At 39.2% G+C, this 22,369-nt stretch overlaps 1 protein-coding gene across 3 annotated transcripts in view; it reads left to right on the top strand.

The window, feature by feature from the left end:
- Positions 1-22,369, top strand: part of TMOD3 (tropomodulin 3) — a 76,798-nt gene that overhangs the window by 12,526 nt on the left and 41,903 nt on the right. Inside the window, exons 2-4 of one of the 3 annotated variants that reach the window (XM_032856470.1) lie at positions 4,497-4,503; positions 13,760-13,767; positions 20,513-20,712. In XM_032856470.1, the coding sequence (XP_032712361.1) occupies positions 20,587-20,712 (126 nt within the window). In that variant the 5' untranslated portion in view covers positions 4,497-4,503; positions 13,760-13,767; positions 20,513-20,586. Of the gene's footprint in view, positions 1-2,108; positions 2,122-4,496; positions 4,504-13,759; positions 13,768-20,512; positions 20,713-22,369 lie in introns of those variants that run through there. The other 2 variants (XM_032856471.1, XM_032856469.1) reach the window with 2 other exon arrangements.

The raw sequence follows: 22,369 nt of genomic DNA, 5'->3' as shown, positions 1-22,369 counted from the left end.
TTGGGCAGCTCAGATGGTTAAGGATCTGCCTTTAGCTTAGATCATGATCTCCAGGTCCTGGGATCCAGTCCCACATTGGGCTCCTGGCTGACTAGGTGGGGAACCTGTTTCTCCCTCTCCCTCTGCCTTTTCCCCTGCTTGTATGCTCTCTTTCTCTCAAATGAGTAAATTTTATATATATATATGTATATATATATATATATATACATATATATATATATAAATTTTTTCCCCCAGTTGATATGATAATTGTTAATTTGAGAAATATTATCATGAGCTTTTGTTTTGGGTCCTCTCAGCAACCTCCTCATCTTCCTTGCATTAAATTGCCTTTAATTCTGTGTGGCTCTCTTGTTCCCCTTGTCTGCTATTACAGGAAAACTGTCCATCAGCCCCTTTTAAAAGAACCTGTGCCAAGGCAAACCTTATGACCCTGAGGGCAGTAACCAAGCTTCTTGGCCAATAGCAATGATTCCTAAGACATCCCTTCTTTCATCAGTTCTGGTTTTTTTTTTTTTTAAGCTATCATCAGTCTTAAATATTAGTTTTTCTTTTCCTCCCCACTCCCTTCCATTTCTCCTTTCCTAGAAACTATTCCCATTAGCCGTCTGGTCCTCATTATTTCAGTAGTTTTATGTGGTTTGGTTTTTATAGTATGTGTGTATGTATTTTTCTTTCTTTTTTTTTTTTTTTAAGATTTTATTTATTTATTTGAGAGAGAGACAGTGAGAGAGAGCATGAGCAAGGAGAAGGTCAGAGGGAGAAACAGATTCCCCATGGAGCTGGGAGCCCGATGCGGGACTCGATCCTGGAACTCCGGGATCATGACATGAGCCAAAGGCAGTCGTCCAACCAACTGAGCCACCCAGGCGTCCCTGTGTGTATGTATTTTTCAAAGGTTACTTTTTGTAGTTTTTATTATTTATAAGGAACTCTCCTATCTTAGTATCATGAAAAATTTATTTTTATACCAGGGTTTTTTTTGCCTTCTGTCTTAAATTAGTCCAAATAAAAACCTGTGATACCCTGTCCTTACTGGACTGTCGGGTGCTTCACCACATGCAGATACTCCAGCTCAAGTCACTAAATCTGTTTTAAACAATTTTATTGAGGTATAATTTACATACTATAAAATTCATCCATTATAAGTGTACAATTAAATAATACCAAATAACTTTTCCTATCAAAAACACTTCAGTGCTCTCTTTGGTCTAGAAGATGATAGTCAACTTGCCCTTTACTGTTCACAAGATCACATAGGTGGTCTGTGTGGATGTTGCTCCCAGCTGCCATGTGGTTATTTACAGGTATCACATCTCTTGGTATTCAGGTATTGGCTTCAGTTATTCATTCTAAATATTCTAGTAACTTGTTAAGAATGAGGTTCTCTACACTTGGGATTTAAGGTCAAGGTTGGGGTGAGGTTAGTGCCATTGTCTTGAAGAATGGCTCCTTTTTTGCCTAACTGTTGACTGATGGAACTCATTCTCTCTTAATATTCTCCACCTGAAGAGAATTATACCCTAACTCCAGGATCTACAATCTCTTTGATCAGTTCTGTAGTCCCCTTCTCCCCTTTGAGACATCAAGACATATTGTGGGCATGTGCCTTTTCAGACATTATAACTGCTTTTCCATGTTAGTCTGAAAATTAATTTAATTGCTATAGCAAAGCTTGTTATATCCCCAGGCTCCTGAAATTAATTAGAGCAAAACTGGTGGTATCTCTAAAAATCAAAAAGTGTGCTGTGTCTCTGAAGATGTATGAAATGTCTTCACCATATTGGAGTGAGGCATGGTCTGGAGGAGCCTGTGTTCATACTGGTCAGGGCACCAGACACTTGAATCAGTGACAAATATTAGGGCCAAATGGTGTGAAGCATTGTTGACCTTCAGAGTAGAAAAGAGACCAAGTAGGGTTGGAAGAGCTAGGAAGGGCTTCGGAGAGGTTGGACTTCAGCTAGTGTTTGTAGCATGTACAGAATATGGATAGAACGGAGAAGTGAAATTTGAGGGTGGAATAGGAAAGATTGTTGAAGAGAAATACACACCACTGTAGGAAACAAATGAGGCAAAGGGGTGTAGTGAACTTATCTGTGAGACCCTGAGGAAGCCAGTCAGGTTAGAGCAGAGGATTCCTAGTAATTCTTAGTGAAAGGAAGGTGGAATTTTACCAAAATCACCTGAGAAACTATTAAAATACAAACACCTAACAAATCAAAAATTTTAAGCACAAGAATGAAATATAAAAGCACTGTTAGAGGAAGCATAGTTAAATGACTGTAAGCCAGATCGTTAGAGTGGGAGAACGAGAGCTTAGAGTCAGACTAGGAGTTTTCTTGTCCCTGGGAGAGAGGGCTTGGTAAAAGCATTGTTTTTACTTCCTCTCTTTATAAGCCTCCAGAAATTTCGCTAGGTATTGGAATTGTTCCTGGAAGGGGCAGGGTCCAGAAACACAAGGCTTTGAAGGCCTGAGCAGAACTTCAGAAAAGTTAGTTATTCTCTTGATGTTTCTTTAGGGAAAAGGAAAAAACCTCCTAAAACTCTTTAAATGGTTTTAATATTGGTCTCATAATTGTTAGGTTTTTTCTTAATTAACATTCTGAAATTCTTTTACCAGGACTCTGATGGCCAATGCTTTTTGTTGTTTTGCTTTTCCACCAAAATACTTTCGCTATTCCTGGGTGTAACATGCATAATTCAAAAGTCAAAGACAGTGTTTGTTACTATTTTTTCATATACAGCATCACAATGCAACAGCTGATAGGTTCTTTAAGTTCAAAATAAAATAAATGCATATGAAACATAACTCAAAAGAGACCACTGGATATATAGTGACCACTGTATATATACAGAGAGAGAGACTCTCCCTGTGTCTTTAGTTTTCCAGTTTGTCTTTGGTTCTTGTGAATCTTTCCAGAGTTATTCCTAAGACACCCATTTTTAAAAGTTGAATGATCTTAGACTCAGATCTGGAAGCATCTTAGGAGTCATTTGTTAACCCTTACAGTTTCTTTTTTTTCTTTCTTTTTTTTTTTTAAGATTTTTATTTCTTTATTTGACAGACAGATTACAAGTAGGCAGAGAGGCAGGCAGAGAGAGAGAGGAGGAAGCAGGCTCCCCACTGAGCAGAGAGCCCGATGGGGGGACTCGATCCCAGGACCCTGGGATCATGACCTGAGCCGAAGGCAGAGGCTTTAACCCACTGAGCCACCCAGGTGCCCCAACCCTTACAGTTTCATTTCGTTTCTTCTCTTCCCTTTTCTTTCTCCTTCCCTTTCTTTCTTTCTTTCTTTCTTTCTTTCTTTCTTTCTTTCTGATTTTATTTATCTGAGAGAAAGAGAGCACAAGCAGGGGGAGGGGCAGAGGGAGAAGCAGACTTCCCACTGAGCAGGGAACATGATGAATGATGGCTCGGGGCTCAATCCCAGGATTTCCCCGTAAACCATGACCTGAGCCACAGAAACCCTTGCAGTTTCTTGTGCTAAAGGAGAAAAGTGGACCACATTTGAGGAATGGATGTAGACGAATAATGGGGTTGGGTGACCTCTCTAAAATTCCTTAGAATATCACTGTCTGAAACTGAACCCTTTATGAAGCTTGTTTCCCAAAGATCTCTTTCCTAAAATTCCAAATCCTCACCTATTTTCCTTACTCTTAAGTCTTGGCAATATCTTCCAGTACTGTCATACTCTTGAGTGTCTTGGTTTTAAAATTTAATAAAAATAGCGACAATAGTTAGATACTTTTAAATTTAAAAAGAGAAAATGAAATAAAGAACAAGGCAGAAATGAATGTGCTACTTTAGAATTTTTACTGTATTAATAAAATTTACATTTTGTGATTAAAATTGTTTCGCATTCATATAATTTATGTCTTCTTGGGAATACATGTTTTCATAAACCATGTCTATTTTATTACAGGAAAATAGGAAATGATAGAAATTTGCTTTATTTGGTGACTTTTCAGGAAAACATTTATTAATGTGGTCATTCCACTTTAATTTCTTTTTCTCTATTACACAACATTGGCCCATGTTTGACTTCATTATTTACTTTTCTTGTTGTTTAATCTGTCTGTTCTGGTTTTTCAAGTCCCTTTCCTGAAGTATTTTACTTTATTGTTTTTGTGCTTATCTAGCATGATTCAGCTTTTCATATATTTCCTTCCTACTTCTACATTGTTCATCTTGGCAATGATGAGGGCAAGTTACTATTTTTTTCCAAGGTCGAGTTAAATAGGGTTTCCTTAAGATGATGGACTATTAGAGCTAGGAAAAAACCGGAGGCCCATGAGCCCAGGGATAAAGTGAACAAGCTTCGTCCACTTGCCACTTCTCATCTGTTGGTAGTGGCTTGCTTAAGGACTGAGGTGGAGTCTGTGCTCCCTGGGGAACAGGCTGTTTGATTTGCAGTGTCCACTGTGCATGTGGATGAATCCATTGTCAGAACTGAGGCCATGATTGGGTTATTCCTTATCTACCCAAGCAAACTGAGAAGGGAGGTGACTTGCTCATAGTCACAGAGCCCTTTTTTTTTTTTTTTAAGATTTTATTTACTTGACAGACAGAGATCACAAGTAGGCAGGGAGGCCGGCAGAGAGAGAGAGAGAGAGAGAGAGAGAGGAGGAAGCAGGCTCCCCGCTGAGCAGAGAGCCCGACGAGGGGCTCAATCCCAGGCCTCAATCCCAGGATCCTAGAGTCACACCTGAGCTGAAGGCAGAGGCTTAACCCACTGAGCCACCCAGGCGCCCCAGTCACAGAGTTCTTAAGCCCAGTTCAGTGCTAGGAGCTAAGTGCTAGGCATTTTCTCCCTAAGAATTCTGATATTCCTTCTGGATTCTTTGGGTCGTTTTTCCTCCTTGAGTAATAATTGAATTCTGGGGGCGCATGGGTGGCTCAGTGGGTTAAAGCCTCTGCCTTCAACTTATGTCATGATACCAGGGTCCTGGGATCAAGCCCTTCATCGGGCTCTCTGCTCAGCGGGGAGCCTGCTTCCCCCTCCCTCTCTGCCTGCCTCTCTGCATAGTTGTTATCTCTCTGTCTGTCAAATAAATAAAATCTTAAAAAAATAACTGAATTCTGTCAGGTACTTAAGTTTGTCACAGTTTGTTGTATCTTCGGGAAAGGCTCAGAAGTATTCCTCAGGGAGTCTAAAGATAGGATTGTTCTTATTTTGGCAGAGAATAGGGGCTGGAGTTACATAGTCTATCTAAAATTGAGAATTTTCTTTTCATCTATTTTTAAGACTGAAGCCTTTCCCATTCAATTTTTAGAACTTCATACTATTGTATCCCCATTATAATCAGCCAGACTCACCCGCCTCAAAAAGGAGGGAAAAGTAGAATTTTATTTAGAAAGAATGCATTTTATTTGAAGATCAGTTGTTGGTTCAAAACAAAATCTGGTCATGAAGAATTAAAATACTAGCAGCATGAGACACAGGATAAGGAGATACTTTAAGATTTTTTTATTTTAGGGGCACCTGGGTGGCTCAGTGGGGTAAAGCCTCTGCTTTCGGCTCAGGTCGTGATCTCAGGTTCCTGGGATCAAGCCCTGCATCGGGCTCCCTGCTCGGCAGGGAGTCTGCTTCCCCTCTTCTCTCTCTGCCTGCCTCTCTGCCTACTTGTGATCTTTGTCTTTGTCTGTCAAATAAATAAATAAAAATCTTTTTAAAAAAAGAATTTTTTATTTTAGATGTTTGCCTACTGTAATGCTTGCCATTTTGGTCAAGATAGTGTATTATTTTGCAATTACAAATAATATAATAAACACAAATAGCAATAGTACTCTATACTGTGTGCTCACTAGTATTTTTTTTTAATAATTTTATTTTTTATAAACATATATATATATATATATGTTTTTTCCCCCAGGGGTACAGGTCTGTGAATCTCCACGTTTACAAACTTCACAGCACTCACCATAGCACATACCCTACCCAATGTCCATAACCCCCCCCTCCCAACCCCCCTTTGCCCAGCAACCCTCAGTTTGTTTTTGTGAGATTAAGAGTCACTAGTATTTTTTAAACATTGATTTGGGAAATCTTCATATAAAAAATATTCTCTCTGCCATTTTCCACATCTTGTAGGTTTGTTTTGGTGGTTTAAATTAGTTGTGGTAAGCCCTTAGAGCACTTTCTCCCATGTTTTACCAAAACCTTACCTTTTTACAGTCTATAGAATGCTGGGGCAGCTTTCATAATAAGGCATTTCCATGCCTTATTAACTGTTAATCAGCAGCCATGCAGGTATGGCTAACAACCATCATGTATATCTTCATCCAGGCACATTTTTTTTATTTTTCCCAGGATAGTTTCTCATTTGGAAGTATATTTTTCTGTATAAACCCATTTTCAGTTTAATAGCAGTTTGCTTCTTAATCTTTTTTGTGGCACAGTTGTTGGTATAACATTGCTAGAGAATAGGGTTCTGTATACCCTTGGATGAAAAGGTAGAGTGGAGAAAGAAGAGACATCCCAGTGATGGCTTCTTTGCAGTGTGCTGCCTAGGCTACACTCTGGTGTCAAGGGGGCAGGAGGGTCTGAGAGGGAATCAGATTTACTTTTGCTGTATACCCAACTCTTCTGGTCACCACTTTTGAAAACTGAGAGAGAGGAACACTGTATCAAAATTGATACTATTAAGTATGTACCTACATTTAACATTAAGTCTATGATTATGAAAGTCTTTATGCCCTATTTGTACCATCTTTGATTCCTGTGATGTCTTAAATTCCAGTTTGAGAAGCATTTATAAAGTGGGGAGAAAAAAAACCAAGAATCTGTTCTATAAATTTTCTCAAATTCTTTTCCTCCTGTCCCACGGTACCTTTCTCTATCCATGTCCTACCCCTCCAGTTCATTGCTCCCCCTTCCCCAGGACAGTACATTAAATATAATAATAGGTACTTCATAAATGCATACAAATATATATTGATTTGAAGATACAGTAGTTGGTGAGGTTGAAAAAGGAGAGCTTTTCAGAATGAAGAGAAGTAAAGAACTTGGTCTGAAGCCCAGGAAATTCAGAAGGGATGAAACTGAGGAAAGATGTTACCATTCACCTTTTATTCACTGCATGAAATTCAGCTTGCTCTCAGCATGATTTCTTTTAGACCTAGCCTCGTTTATTTTAAGATTGTGTGTATAGTTCAATGCTTACTAACTTGGTGGATTAAGAAAATTCTTGGTAGAGGAGGAATGAGTCATAGCAATACTTCCCTTTGGGAAAGAAAGGGAAAGAAGGCCCTCACATTGTTCTCTCCATTATATACTTGGAATGGATTCAGCGTTTTGATTGATGGCTGAGCACTGTTAAGCTTCCCCCCTACCTCATCTCATATTTGGTTTTGTCCACAGTATGACTGGTAGAAGGCTCTTTTAGGTTAAACCAGCAAAGATAAAGAGCTCTGTAACCTTCTTACCCCAAGAGACTTGTTCATATGATGTAATTGCTATTTTAAGATTTTTTGAGTTTGCAACAATTTTTAAAAAAGCTTCAGCATTTCCTAACCTACCCAATCTATTAAACCAAAAAGAAGGAGGAGGAAAAGGAGAAGACTGAAAAATATTTGGTTCTGAGAAACTGGGTGTGCTAAGGGTGTGGCTGTTTTGGCATTCACCAGTGGTGTGCACAGAGTGGGTTCCTCTCTGACGTTGGCCTGTATTTCTGATGCCACAACACCACCAAGAAGTATAAAAAGAGAGGAGGCGGGCCAGGACGGAGCTGGCTTTGCTGCTTTGAACCAGAGAAGGAAGGTGGGGTACATGGGAGCCACAAAGTCTCTCAGTTTTGTCGAGAGGTGGTTTTTGTAGTTGTATGAGTAACCTGTGAAGTATTTTCTTGTAATAGTCACAGAAATTATCTGGCTGCTTTCTACGTTCGGGATGCCCTGAGTGACCTGCTTTTAATTAAATCTCTTCTTTTTTCTAACCCTAACAAGTTTTTCTGGGTTGCCTTCAGACTTCATATTTTATTTTCTTTCTTTATGAGATCTGTAGATCTCGTTTTTTGAAATTTGTGGTAGTGTCAGTAGCAATGGCAGAAGGATGGGGCTACTTAGCTAATCTCATATATGGGTTGGTTTCTTTTCATGGAATTTTTACACAGAAAAATCAGCTACCATTTTCTCAAACGTCTGTCTGCAAAGCAGCTGCCTCACTCAGATGTGTCCTCATCTGGGTCAATCATAGCATCCCAGGAACTTCACAAAATTATTTCATGTACTGTCTTTTAGGCCTCATTGTATAAAAGATGTAGTGAGCAGAAGGATGGATTTAGCATCCAATTTTTTCTCTTTAAAAAACGTCTTATTTGCTATAAAAGTAATACATATTATGTATAACTAAAAATAAAATGGCTTTACTTTTTAGAAGGTAAACGCCATGCATAGTACTTTGGATGCAGTGGACACGAAGTACATGTTTTGGTTATAATTAGTGTTATCTAAGACCATTAGCTCATAAAGGGGAAATGATCTTATGAGACTCTTCAACTCCCTTCTAGCTGAGGAAGCAGCTGCACACTGTCCCTGACAGATATTCATACTCAGCCTCTGCTTTGATAATGCCGGGAAGGAACAGATGACTCTCTTTTACTCCAGCCTTCTCCATTACAGGGAATGGTCCTCAAACCAGCAGAGATGAAACTCAAGCCTAGCATTCAAATAAGAGAACATTTTAGATGCTTTAAATGTTAAAATCTCCAGACAGAGTTAATTTACTTTAAAATTGTTTCTGGATTAATTCTGAAGCCAGATTCAAACAAAAAAAAGGCAATGTTGATTTGAATTTTTTTTTTCTTGAAAGCAAATTGAAGCAGATACTTAGGAGTTATTGGATGGTGAGCTGTAATCCAGTTTAAATGATTAGATGGGTATTTGTCTAAAGGGAATATTTTGATCCTAACTACTATTAGCTACTATGTATCAACACTGAAATACTTTTATTTGAATTAAACACAAATAATGACTAAAAGTTTACTTTAGCATGAAAGGATAATAAGACTATCAGTCAGTAGTACGTATCTGAAACAAGAAGATAAAGCTAAATAATACTAAACTATAATAAGGGAAAGCTGTGCTGGCTAGGTATAGCCTGAACAAGGAGACCAATTTTCTATATAGGGTTTTGGGAAGTGTGGAATTCCAGAACTGGCAAATTTTTCCAAGGCCCAAATGACATTATAGAGAAGCATGGTTATTTGGGTGAGTCTGTTCATTGGTTGCCACTGAGGAGTGCTTAATGGAGTGAGTCTCTTCCTGATTGGCTGACCTTCAGAACTGAGAAGCTGCCAGTGATTGATTGGTTTGCAAAGGCAAATCCTTGGTTTTGGTTTTTGGGGTTTTTGATGACTGTTTGTTACCATGGCTACAGAAAAATCAGCCTTTTCTGTTTGTGGGAACTTTAATCCTCAACATCAAGTACATGTCATTACTTGCACAAAGCAAGTTTATTATTTGATTTTTTTGATATGTAACTTAGAGTAAAGGAAGAAAATTTTAAGTGAGCAGCTTAATAAATTTTATGCATGTGTATATACTTGTATAACTATCACTCAGTTTAAGATATAACTATTTTCATCACCTCAGAATGTTCTCTAGTGTCCATACCTAATCAGTAATCCCCCAATAGCTATTCTGATTTCCATCCCCATGGATTATTTTTGCCTCTTCTTGAATTTCATTTATAATAAAAACATGCAGTATGTATTTCATGTCTAGCTTTTTATATTCCTTTCAACATAATACATGTTAAGTTCACTCATGTTTTTACATGTCCAGAACTTTATTACTGTGAGTGTTCTATTTAAGACTGTACCACAATTCATTTGTGTATTCTCCTGGTAATGGGCATTTGCATCATTTCTAGTTTGGGGATATTATGAATAAAGCTGCATTAAGATTTTTGTTTATCTTATTTTATTAACAAACACTAATATCCTTGGACATAAGAAATTCCTGTGTTATTATGGTATGAGTGTGTTTAGTTCTGGTAGATACTGCCAGATTGTTCTCCAAAGTGGTTGAATCCATTTGCGTTCCACTAGCAACTTATGAGAGTTTCAGTTGTTTCATGTCTTTTTGTCAGCACTTGGCAGTTTCATCATTTTTTAGTTTAGCCTTGCCAGGTGTGTGTGTGTGTGTGTGTGTGTGTGTATGTTTAAAAAAGGCAAATTGGTGGGGAGCATCTGGCTGGCACAGTTGGGGGAGTATGGGACTCGATCTTGGGGTCATGAGTTTGAACACCATGTTGAGTGTAGAGATTACTTAAATAAATAAATACAACTTTTAAAATAAAAGGCAAATTTTGAAGAACTTAGGCCTAGCAATTTAACATGAAAAACTTAAGAATATGGAGTGAGCCATATTAATTGAGGGTTAAGTTTTCTATTTTTGGTGTAAAAAAGAAATAAACATTTATTGTTTTTTTTTTAAGTTTTTTTTAAAATAAGATTTTGAGAGCAAATGAGCACAAGTGGGAGGAGGGGCAGAGTGAGAGGGAGAAGCAGACTCCCTACTGAGCAGGAAGCCTGACATAGAGCTCTATCCTGGGACTCCAGGATCATGACCTGCGCCCAAGGCAGACGCTCAACTGATTGAGCCACCCAGACGCCCCTTGGTTTTTTTATTTCTTAAATAGCTTCCTAATTTAGGAAGATCTGATCCAGGAAGAACCATCCTAAAACAAAGTTACTTTCATATAAAGTTAAGAGGTTAGTGTAACTCCAGGTTAACTTTTTCTTTTCTTTTTTTTTTTTTTTTAAGATTTTATTTATTTGAGAGCATGAGTGAGAGAGCACAAGCAGGGAGAGCAGCCCAGGGAGAGGGAGAAGCAGGTTCCCCCTGAGCAGGCAGCCTGATGTGGGGCTTAATCCCAGGAATCTGACTAAGCCACCCAGGTACCCCAACTCCAGGTTAACTTATATGACTTTTGTAAGTTCACTGTTAGCATTGAAATTAATTATATTGGCCGTTTTTTATTAGCATGTTCCACAGTCTGTTCTCTATTGAGGATACAGGAGTGAACAAAACAAAGGCTTTGTTTGAATATAATTTAGATTTTAGTGACAGAATACAGACAGTGAATCAATAAATATGTAATGTCAAGTAACAATATAGAGGGAAATACAGGGTAAGAAGAGGTTGCCTCGTGCAGCACGGCGCAGGGGGGCTGTGGGGTTCATCTTTTATATATAATAAACAGAGAAGACTTCTCTAATCAGTTGACACTTAAGCGGAGACCTTCTGGAAGTGAGGGAGCAGGTTATTTAGCTGTGTTAGGGAAGAGTGTGCTATGCAGAAGGAACATTAAGTGCAAAGGCCCTGAGGTAGTATTTGCCCAGTTTGAAATGGTTGAAAATTAGTTGGGGCTTGTAGGGAGATCATATAGGGCCTTCTAGACCATTTGGCTTTTATTCTCATTTTTTTATTTTATTTTATGCCATTAGAAGATTGTGAGCAATAGAATTAACGCGATTTGACTAATTATCACATAAAAATCTGTACACAAATGTTCACTGACACTTTATTTGTAATAGTCAAGAACTGGAATCATACCTGATGGCTTTCAATATCTAAATGGTTAAACTATAGTACATACATACCATGGACTACAATAAAAGGGAATGACGTGGGACGCCTGGGTGGCTCAGTCGTTTAAGCATCTGTCTTGGGCTCAGGTCATGATTCTGGTGTCCTGGGATCGAGTCCCACATCAGGCTCCTTGCTCAGCAGGGAGTCTGCTTCTCCCTCTACCTGCTGCTCCCCTGCTTGTGCACATGCGCTCTCTCTCTGGCAAAGAAATAAATAAAATCTTAAAAAAAAAAGAATGGGGCTTCTGGGTGGCTCAGTGAGTTAAGCCTCTGCCTTTGGCTCTGGTCGTGATCTCAGGGTCCTGGGATGGAGCCCCACATTGGGCTCTCTGCTCAGCAGGGAGCCTGCTTCCCCCTCTCTCTCTGCCTGCCTCTCTGCTTACTTGTGATCTCTGTCTGTCAAATAAATGAATAAAATCTTTAAAAAAAAAGTCTCTTTAAAAAACAGAAGAATGAACTATTGATACAGCTACTTGGATGAATCTCTAGAGATTTATGTTTAATGATGTCAGTTCCTAAAGTTGCATATTGTATGATTCTATGTATGTAACACTTTTGAAACCAAATTTTAGAAATAGAGACAGATCAGTAGTTGACCAGGGCTTAGAGAACGAGGCAGGTGTGGTTATAAAAGGACCACACGAAGACTTCTTATGTGGAAACTACTCAATATCTTGACTGTGGTGGTGGATATATAAACCTACTAGGTGATAATATGGTATGGACTCCCCCACAGACACACACGAGTACCAGTAAAACTGGGGACATCAAAATAAGATTAGCAGACTATATAAATGTCAGTATGTAGGTGTACTACACTTCTGCAAAATGTTACCGCTGGGAAACTGAATAGAGTGTACAAGGGATCCCTCTGTTTTATTTCTTACATGTGAATCTATAATGATCTCAATAAAAACTTCAGTTAAAAAGAACAAGATAGTTCTGGCACCTTTGCAGAAGATACACTATAGACTGTATGGGTGTTAGAGTGGGAGTATGGTCCCCAGGCTATTGCAGTAGGCATGTAAGAAGTGATGATGACTTGGGCTGTAATGGAAGCAGTGGAGGTAGTAAAACATGATGTTTTTAAGTTAGAGACAATAGGATTTGTAGCAGACAACTGCTACATCTACAGATGTGGAGTGTGAGAATAGTCAAAATGAACAGCAAGATTTTTGGCTCAATCACCTAAAAGGATGGAGTTGCCATTTATTAAAAGGTGAAAAATACAGTAAGAGCAGGTATAGGGAAGAAATTTAGAAGTATTTCTAAGTCTGGCATTTAGGAGAGAGGTCCAGATTGAAGATATAAATCCAAGAACTGTCAATATGTGAATCACCTGGGAAGTGAATATAGAAAGAAGCTGTCTGGAAAACTAAGTCCTGGGGATACTCCAACACTTGAAGATAGGAAAGATGAGGAGGAACCAGTAGAGGAGAATGAGATGGGACAGCCAAAGAAGTAAAGGGTGACCAAGAGCAAATAATGTCTCCAGGGCCAACTGAGGATGGAAGGAATGATCTGTTGCCAAATGCTGATAGGCTCCTTAAGATGAGGGTTAAGAACTGACACTTGGGTTTGGCATTGTGCAGATTATTGCTAACCAGATCAGTTGGGGTGGAGTGAGTGCTGAGGACAAGAGCTAGACTGGAGAAGTTTTGAGAAAATAGGAGGGAGAGGGCTAGGGATACTGGTTTTTCTTTCAAGGAGTTGTTTGTTTTTTAAGATTTTATTTATTTGAGAGAGAGAGAAAGCATGAATAAGGGGAGGGGCAGAGGGAGTAGCAGATTCCCTGCTGAGGAGGGCGCCCAACTCTTGGAGCTGGATCCCAGGAAACTGGGATCACGTTCTGAGCTGAAGAGAGACACAACCTACTGAGCCCCCAGGCACCCTAAGGAGTTTTCTATAGAGAGAAACCAAGAAGTGAGGTAGTATCTGGAGGGGAATATGAAGTCAAAGGAAAGTTTGTTTTTAATTGGGGGGATATATTACAGTTAGTATGCTCATGGACATGATCCAGTAAAGAAGGGTCACAATTACTGGAGCAATCATGTATAAAGGCGAAGAGGTGGGGTGTAATTACAAGAGGTGAGATTGGCTTTAGATGAAAGTGTGAACATTTCATCTATAGAAGCAAAAAAACAGGGGTGCCTGGGTGGCTAAGTCAGTTAGGTGTCTGCCTTCAGCTCAGGTCACTGTCCCAGGGTCTTGGGATAGACCCTGAATTGGGCTCTTTGTTCAGTGAGGAGCCTGCTTCTCCCTCTGCCTGCTGCTCTCCCTTCTTGTATGCTCCCTCTCTTTCTTTCTCTGACAAATAAATAAATAAAATCTTAAAAAGGAAAGGCAAAAAGGAAGGTAGAGTATAGGGGCATTGATGTAGGTAGGCTGTTATGTGTAGCAGTGGGAGCTAAGGTGTCTGTCTTTTTATGATTGTTTCCACAGTCTCAGTGAAATATTAGGATTAGGTCTTTGTGTGAGAGTGAGTGATAAGAAATATTAAAGATTTGAGGGGGAAAAAGAGGCAAAATAGTCACATAAGAGAGTGGGAGAGTGACTAGATGAGGGACATGCCATAGGATTCCTAGGCAGTATTCTTTATAAATTTTAAATATGGCCATTCACTATGTGTGTTTTTCTCACACTTGATCTGCCACCCTGTTCTTGGGAGGAGTAGGAAGAGAGTTTTAACCAGGGTGGGATGCTGTTAGAGGAGTTCAGAGACAGATAGGATCAAAATTATTGAGAGTAGTGGAGTGGTACAATTATTGGTAATGACAAGGATTAGGTTACAACCATGGGACTGTAGGACTGAGGTAGGGTGAAGGACTGTACCATCAGAAGAGAGATCAGAGACTAGGTGTTAGAAGGGTAGCTGTGCAGATCTTAAAATCACTATAATTGCTGAGTGCCAAATTCATGACCATCTCTTGTTTAGCAATTTGACTTGAAGCACGGAAAATATTGAAATGACTATTTTGGGGTTTGGGGGCTTTTTTTTTTGCTTTTTTTTTTAAAGATTTTATTTATTTATTTGAGAGAGAAAGTGAGAGAGCATGAGAGGGGAGAAAGTCAGAGGGAGAAGCAGACTCCCCATGAAGCTGGGAGCCTGATGCGGGACTCGATCCTGGGACTCTGGGATCATGACCTGAGCCAAAAGCAGTCGCCCAACCAACTGAGCTACCCAGGTGCCCTGGGGGCTTTTTAAAAAGATTTTATTTGAGAGAGAGAGAGAATACAAGTAGAGGGAGGGGAGGGGCAGAGGGAGAGGGAGAAGCAAACTCCCTGCTGAGCAATGAGCCTGATACAGGGCTTGATCCCAGGACCCCTGCCACCTATGTGATCCTAATGCAAAATATTGGAAAGAAAATAAATTAGAACGAGTAATTGTGTAACATTTTTTAAAAATCATGACAAATTATTTGCTTGTTTCACTTTTTAGATTTAGTTATTTGGAAAAGATGATACCAGAAATAATATTAACAAAGACATGTGCCTTAGTTTAGCATAAAAATGTATTAAAGGCCATAGCCAGCCATTGTTTTGTTTAGTAATTTACAGTTGGTTTGTTTTTTTAGTTCATTGTTTATTATTCAAAAATTTGTCCAAAAATTGTTTGTTCAAAAATTTGTTCAACAGTAGTCATAGTGAACAGTTCACAGCGTGGATCTCAAAGCCATTATGAAAATATTAACCAAGAAATTTTTTTTTAACCAGACTGAGAAATAGAGGTGTTGCAGGGCCATATTAAACTCTCGGAAAAAATAGGTATAGAACAAAAAAATAATACTAACTACTAACTGAAATTAACATAAGAGTCATCCCTTAGTGCATCTCTTGTCCTTACCCCTTACATCCAATCTGTGCACAAGTCCTTTTAGTTTGCTTCCAAAATATGTCACACATTTATTCACTTCTCTCCATCTCCGCAGCTACAACCCTACAACTATTGTTTCTCACCTAGATAGCAGAGTCCTAGACTGGGAGAGTGGCTAGGGACTTTTTGGTCCCGGCTCAAAAGTCACCTTTCGGAACAGCTTTCTGAACCACTTACAGTAACCTTCCTGATCCTCATCTCCCCCATAGCAAGTTGTCCGGGGGTTTTTCCTTACAGTATTTGTTGTTATCTGATATTATCTTGTTCCTTTGTCATTTTTTGTCTGTATGTCCCCTTCAGAATAGAGCAAGGAACTTGTCTGTGTTGTATACTGTGCATGTTTATTGTCTGGAACAAGTCAATTGCTGATACAGAGGATGCTCAAAAATATTTGTTGAGTGAACAGCACATATACTGGAAAACAAATATTCATCTGGGATCTTGAGAGAAAACTTTCTGATGTGGTAGGTCACCTTGGTTCAGTACCCAGGGGTCCTAGGGGAAGCCGGCGAGGAACAGACACACAGTGTTGAGCCTAGTAAATCTGAACAGTGAGGCTTGGTGCCTCCTGAGGACACAACTCATTTCTTTACCCAAAAGAAAATGAAATTTTCATCAGGGTTTGTATTTAATTACAGAGCTCTGATGACTGACAGTTAGATGTGTTTGTTTTAACTGGGGAAGATTAGATAGTGGAGAACTCTGGATATCAAGCCAGAATGGGCTGACACTGAGGGAAGAGAAGGTGAGTAATGCGGAGGCCACACAGGATTGACAGAAGTATCAAAAACGAATTGTCAGTGCTTTTTGAATTATGGTAAAGAGAGTAGAGTTAGGGAGCCGGAGGGACTCTAGATATCTGGGGGAGGAAGAGGGAACTACTAAAAAGGGCAAAGGGAGGTGATATATAATCCAATTCAGTCAAATTCGGTTTAATTACCTGGCATCAGGTGCTGTCCCTGGTGATGGCAACCCAGAGGAATGAGACATAGGAGGGAATGTCTGCTCTTTGGGGGCTTACAGTGTCTAGCAAGGAAGACAGATGAATGATGACTTCTAATGCAGTATTATTGTAGGTTTGATAGGAGATAGATCTCTTTAGGAGTTGCTGGTCAGCCAGTCCCTGATTTCACATGGTGGTCCTCAGCTTTACTTTTATAGAGACCTGATCTCAATCCACCAGTAAGTGCCTAATCTCCTAAAAAGTGGCCCATACTAACCACGCTCATAAGCCAAAATACCAGTTTAGTAATTTACAGTGAGGAAAGCTACGTGAATAGCCCAAGTTTTAATAAGAAGATTACTTGGTGAGCATGTAGAAGAATAAAGGGAAGTAATTGAGTGATGTAAATGTCAAATGGTATCAGGCTTTGGTTGCCTGATGCTGCTTCTCCATACCAGCACTGTAATTGGAATGAGAGCAAGCCAGTCACATCTGCTGGTCAGGACGTCATGCCTCCCTTGTGCTTGCTGAACGTGGCCAGATCTTGCTTGATGACCCGCGTTTTCTTTACACCTGCATTCCTACTGGCTTCTTTAGTTATGTTACCACCGTTTAGTAGTAAATTATTCTATCTGCTTCTTTGGGAAATCATCTCTTACCATTATATGTTGATAAATATCAGTTAAACCCTTAAGTCTGGAAGATACTTAGGTACAGTCTGTGGTTAAAATGGGAGATATATACAAGAATAATGGCAACATAGATAAGGAACCATGAGGACCAACAATTAGCTAACAGCTAACCTGTTAGCAAGGATGAGCAGTGTAAATCATCATGCGCTGAATATTCTAGGAATGTGAATTGATACAACCAGTTTGAAAATAGTTCAACATTACCTAGCGAAGTTGAGTATTACTATACGCTTTCCCTAGCAATTCCCATTCCTAGGTTTCAATAACTTGGAGAAACTCTTGCACATGTATACCAGGAAATAGGTAACAAGATTGTTTATAGCAGAAAAACAGGGAAAGAGTGAGTTCAGTCAAGTGTTCAGTTATACAATGAAATACTATACAAAAATGAAAATGTAAGAGGTACAGCTCTAAGCATGGTCTCAAAAAAAAATGGAGCAAGTCGCTAAAAGATAATATGCTGTAAGAGTCCATTTGTATAAAGTTCAAAAAAAAAAGAACAAACCTAAACCTGTTAAGGATGTGTACATGTAATGTAAAGCTGTAGGGGAAAGCAAGAGAATGGTTAATTCCAAATGCAGTCCAGTAGCTGCTTCGTTGGGGGAAGGAGATGCAGCTGGAAAGGGGAACATGTGAGTCCTTCTAATGTTCTCTTTCTGAAGCTGGACACTGTGTTTGTGGGTATTTATTTTATTATTCTTTTTTTATTTATTTATTTTTTATATTTTATTATTCTTTCAGCCATACTATAAACATGCTTTGTGTGACAGAGTTTACTCTGAGATAAAGAGCAATGTGTTGGAGTAAGCTCTTCATCATTCCAAGGACTATTGTGTTCCAAACCTATAGAATCTGGGTGACACAACATTGCCTTCGCCTCTAACATTATCTTGTCCATTATAGTGCCGTAGTAGTAGGATGACTGTTGAATTTATGGCCTATACTGGAACACTTTTGAAAGTAAAGGGAACAGATACACAAAATAATTAGTTGGTTTTTTTTTTTTTTATATTTATTGAGGGGCACCTGGGTGGCTCAGTGGGTTAAAGCCTCTGCCTTCGGCTCAGGTCATGGTCCCAGGGTCCTGGGATCGAGCCCCACGAGCCCCACATCGGGCTCTCTGCTCAGCAGGGAGCCTGCTTCCTCCTCTCTCTCTCTGCCTGCCTCTCTGCCTACTTGTGATCTCTGTCAAATAAATGAATAAAATCTTTAAAAAAAATATTTATTGACTAAGAGATTGGCTTTATTATATACTGTAAGCCTCAAAAATAAATTCTGTTGAACCACAGTAAAAACTTTTTTATAATTGTCTAAGCATTAAAAAACAGTATATGCTAAATAATTACTCTTGGTATGTGCTCATATACTTTTATCAATTTCATACCCTTACCTGTCTCAAATACCATGTCATTGGTATTTTTATGAAGGGACTATTTTTTCCAAATGTTCCTAATTTTTCTTTTTCTTTTTTTTTTTTTTAAGATTTTATTTATTTATTTGTCAGAGAGAGAGAGAGAGAGAATGAGAGAGCGCACACACAAGCAGGCAGAGTGGCAGGCAGAAGCAGAGAGAGAAGCAGGATCCCTGCTGAGCAAGGAGCCCGATGTGGGACTCGATCCCAGTACCCTGGGATCACGACCTGAGCCAAGGGCAGCGGCTTAACTGATTGAGCCACCCAGGCGTCCCCCTAATTTTTCTTTTTACCCCCCAAATTGCCTGCCAGTTTCCTTAAAACTGCATTTGATGGTTAATATATTTGAAAGTCCTTATACCTTCTATTAAATCTTCTCTGCAGAGTGTATTTTTTTTTAAAGATTTTATTTATTTGTTTGACAGAGAGAGACCATGAGAGAGAGAGAGAACATAAGCAGTGAGAGTGGGAGAGGGAGAAGTAGGCTTCCCACAGAGCGGGGAGTCCGACGCGGGGCTCCATCCCAGGACCCTGGGATCATGATCAAAGGCAGATGCTTAATGACTGAGCCACTCAGGTGCCCAGAGTGTATTATTTTTAACTGAGAAAGATATACCCTGAAGATACCTCCTAAGCTTAGTATCTTAAGTTGGAAGTATCAAGTGGACATTTACCAAACTTAGTAATAACAACAATGATAATAATTTGATTAAAAAAAAAATGAAAAAATCCAGGGTAATTGCTAAACCAGATGAGATGCCAAGTAGAACAGGTGGAAGCCAGACCTGTCTCGGGCAGTTACACAAAATGCCTGCAGTTTAACGTCTGCATCAGTATAGTTCTGTTAATTTGCTTGTTATTGGACCCAGGTGGCTGCTAGTCAGGTCAGGAGCTGACCCCTGCGGTGAACCTTCCTTTCTTCTTAGGGGATGAAAACATGTAAAAGGATCCGTAAACTTACTGGTTTGAGGAGGAAAATATATTTGTTTAAATATTAAGTTGGGAAAACTTGGGAGAAAGGAGTAGTAAAAGAAATATATCCAGACTTTGAAGTACTGGGTATTTTGTAGCCAAGAAAAATTGAGCCAAATCACAGTCTAAGGATTATTCCTTGTTCACATAGGAACATTTTATGAAACAAATGATCCATATTTACAGCTAAACTTACAGAAATACTTTATATTTACTTTGCACATTTTATGGGATTTATTCAAACTATCTTTCGTAGGAAAAATTCTGCTGTACCTGGAAAAAGGCTGCTTGTTGAGCTTTACCTCATTTAGGAAAGATTCACACGGTGAAGAAATGACAAAGGTCCTTTCCTATAATGAGACCCTCGTGACCACCCTTGACAGTCAGTGGGTGACATATCCCAGCATGGTTTGGAGTTTTTTATAGAAACATTTTCAAAAAGCTGCATTTTTTCCTTTAAAAGCACCTTTCCAAAAAAAATTTTAGAACAAAACCCATGTTTTTGTTTTTGTTTCGTTTTTTTGTTTTTGTTTTTGTTTTTTTCTAGTGGCAACTGGCCACTCCTTACTGGGGGAGTGTGTTAATATCCCCCCTTATTGAGTCAGAAGATAGTGTTCTGTACAATTTAAAGTAAAACAAATGTGTCTTAAACATAATGTGCTTAAGAAAAGTACTCTGGTAGCAATAATTTGAAAGTCACTGATGGGAAAAATTTTATTTTGGCACACATGAGTTCTTTCCTCCTAAAACTTAGTTATGAGAAATTCTAAATTCTACCAAATGGATGTTTTATAGATTTGAATTTTATATTCCCTCCTCCTCCTATTTTTCCCAGTTGATTTTGTTTTTCAGCAACAAAAAATAAAAGGTAAGGATATTGAATGATCCATAGACAAGGGTAGTGTGTAATAGATGGCCAAAGAATATACAACAGCTGGAAATTACATTTCACTCAACCTAAATGTAGATCGAAGTAGGTGGAGATGACTTAATATTTGAAATGTGTATGTTCTTTCTCTCTATAGCTTTAAGGAAAAGTGGAAATCACTCCTGACTATACTGCATAGCAAAAATTTAGTGATTTCCTATACTGCAAGTCATGGCACTACCATTCCGGAAGGACTTAGAAAAGTACAAGGATCTAGATGAAGATGAGCTCCTTGGGAATCTATCAGAAACAGAACTGAAACAACTGGAGACTGTTCTGGATGACCTTGATCCTGAGGTAGGTGGTAATGAGATAACTTCAGACCCTTTGAAACTAAATAACTTCCTTTGAGCAGTTATCTTTCTCATGACTTTTCTCTGGCACTCTCCGCCCCCACCATTCTCTCTTTATCCAGATGAACTTTTTCCCTCTTCTCAGTTCCCCCACTTCTGCCCCCTCAGCTAAACTGACATGCCTGTTCTGAACTACTTTCACCAGCACCCTTATTCTCAAGTTTATGAAGTCGGTCCTGTAAGAAATTTTTTCTCTGGTGCCTAGATGGGTCTGTTGGTTGAGTCTGCCTTCTCCTCAGGTCATGACCCCTGGGTCCTCGGATCAAGCCCCACATCAGCTCCCTGCTCAGTGGGGAATCTTCTCCTCTCTCCTCCTGCTCTTGTGCTCTCTCTTGCTCTCTCTCTTTCTCCCTCTCAAATAATGTCTTAAAAAAAAAAAAAAAAGAAAAAATTTTTTCTCTCTGGGCAGGGAGGAACATTTTTGAAGCAGATGATTAGCTCTTTGATGTCTGCCAACCCCTGTGCCTCTTCAGAGCTTCTGTACTATGATGGCCCTGTGTAGAGTGTCTCTCGAAGGTTCTTTGTGACCTTAAATCTAACTGTACCTTTCTGAAACATGCTGACCAAATTGAGTAAGTTTCTAGCCCTTAGTAGACTAGATCTAAGTACACAGCAATATTGCAATCTATGTGGAGCAGATCTGAATATATGTATAAATGTTTTAACTTGCATAGTGGGTGTTATTCATCTTATAAGTTACACGGGGCTAAGATAGAGCCCCTTGACTTCTGAACTGTTATTCCCTGGTAGGTACGTGGGGAGGGGGGTAGTCATTGAAGGCAGAGCCCAAAGGTTATGGCTGCTTAACTTGTTTGCTAGGCTTCTTTTTACTACATGTTTCTTTATGTTGAGACATTGATTTTTAGTGCCTTTTAAGAATGAGGCAGAGGTTGTTTTATAAAATTGTTCTTGTTATTACAACACATTTCCTGCTGGCATGTGTTTGAATTTTTATTGAGAATTAACTCTTTTTCTCAGCATTACTTGAGCACTTCAGTAATGTGTCTATGCAGATCAAAACCCTTAACCATAATTGTTATCACAAGGAAAAGTTTGTGGTACTCCTGAGTCTGGGGGATAACTCAGGATAACAGTACTGTTTTGATCATGTTACAGCAATATCTTCTATAGGCAGTTCACCCTGTTAGACCTGTTGGAATCAAGTGATTGTACAACTGGCAGAGTGTTAAGTGCTCACCTAGCCCAGTGTTTCTTAACCTTGACACTATTGACATTTGGGGGCTTGAATTATTCTTTGTTATGGCGGTTATCCTGTGTCTTTAAGTTATCCTGTATTCTGATCTCTACTCATTACATGCCAATAGCACAGTCTCCTGCTAAAAAATGGGCCTGGGACTTTGTTTTAATTAGCTGGGGTAAGATTACAGACATGGAGAAATAGTTTAATTCTTAGTTTCCAAGAGCAGGAAGCACACAGGGCCGCCCGGGAAAGCACCTGGATTGGTCAGGAAGCAGAAGCAGCAAGGGGCCCAGAACCTTTCTTATGGTTTCCAAGGGAAGGAATGGGTGGGACATGGTTGGCAAGTTTGAGCAAGTTTAGTATTGGATAATTTGAGTAATTTCAGTGGGCTTTGGGCCAG

The sequence above is a fragment of the Lontra canadensis genome, unplaced genomic scaffold (assembly GCF_010015895.1).
Source record: "Lontra canadensis isolate GAN:19392208 unplaced genomic scaffold, GSC_riverotter_1.0 scaffold12, whole genome shotgun sequence".
Lineage (NCBI taxonomy): Eukaryota > Metazoa > Chordata > Mammalia > Carnivora > Mustelidae > Lontra > Lontra canadensis.
The sequence above is the reverse complement of the archived record's forward strand: the minus strand, read 5'-3'. Positions and strand labels throughout refer to the sequence as shown.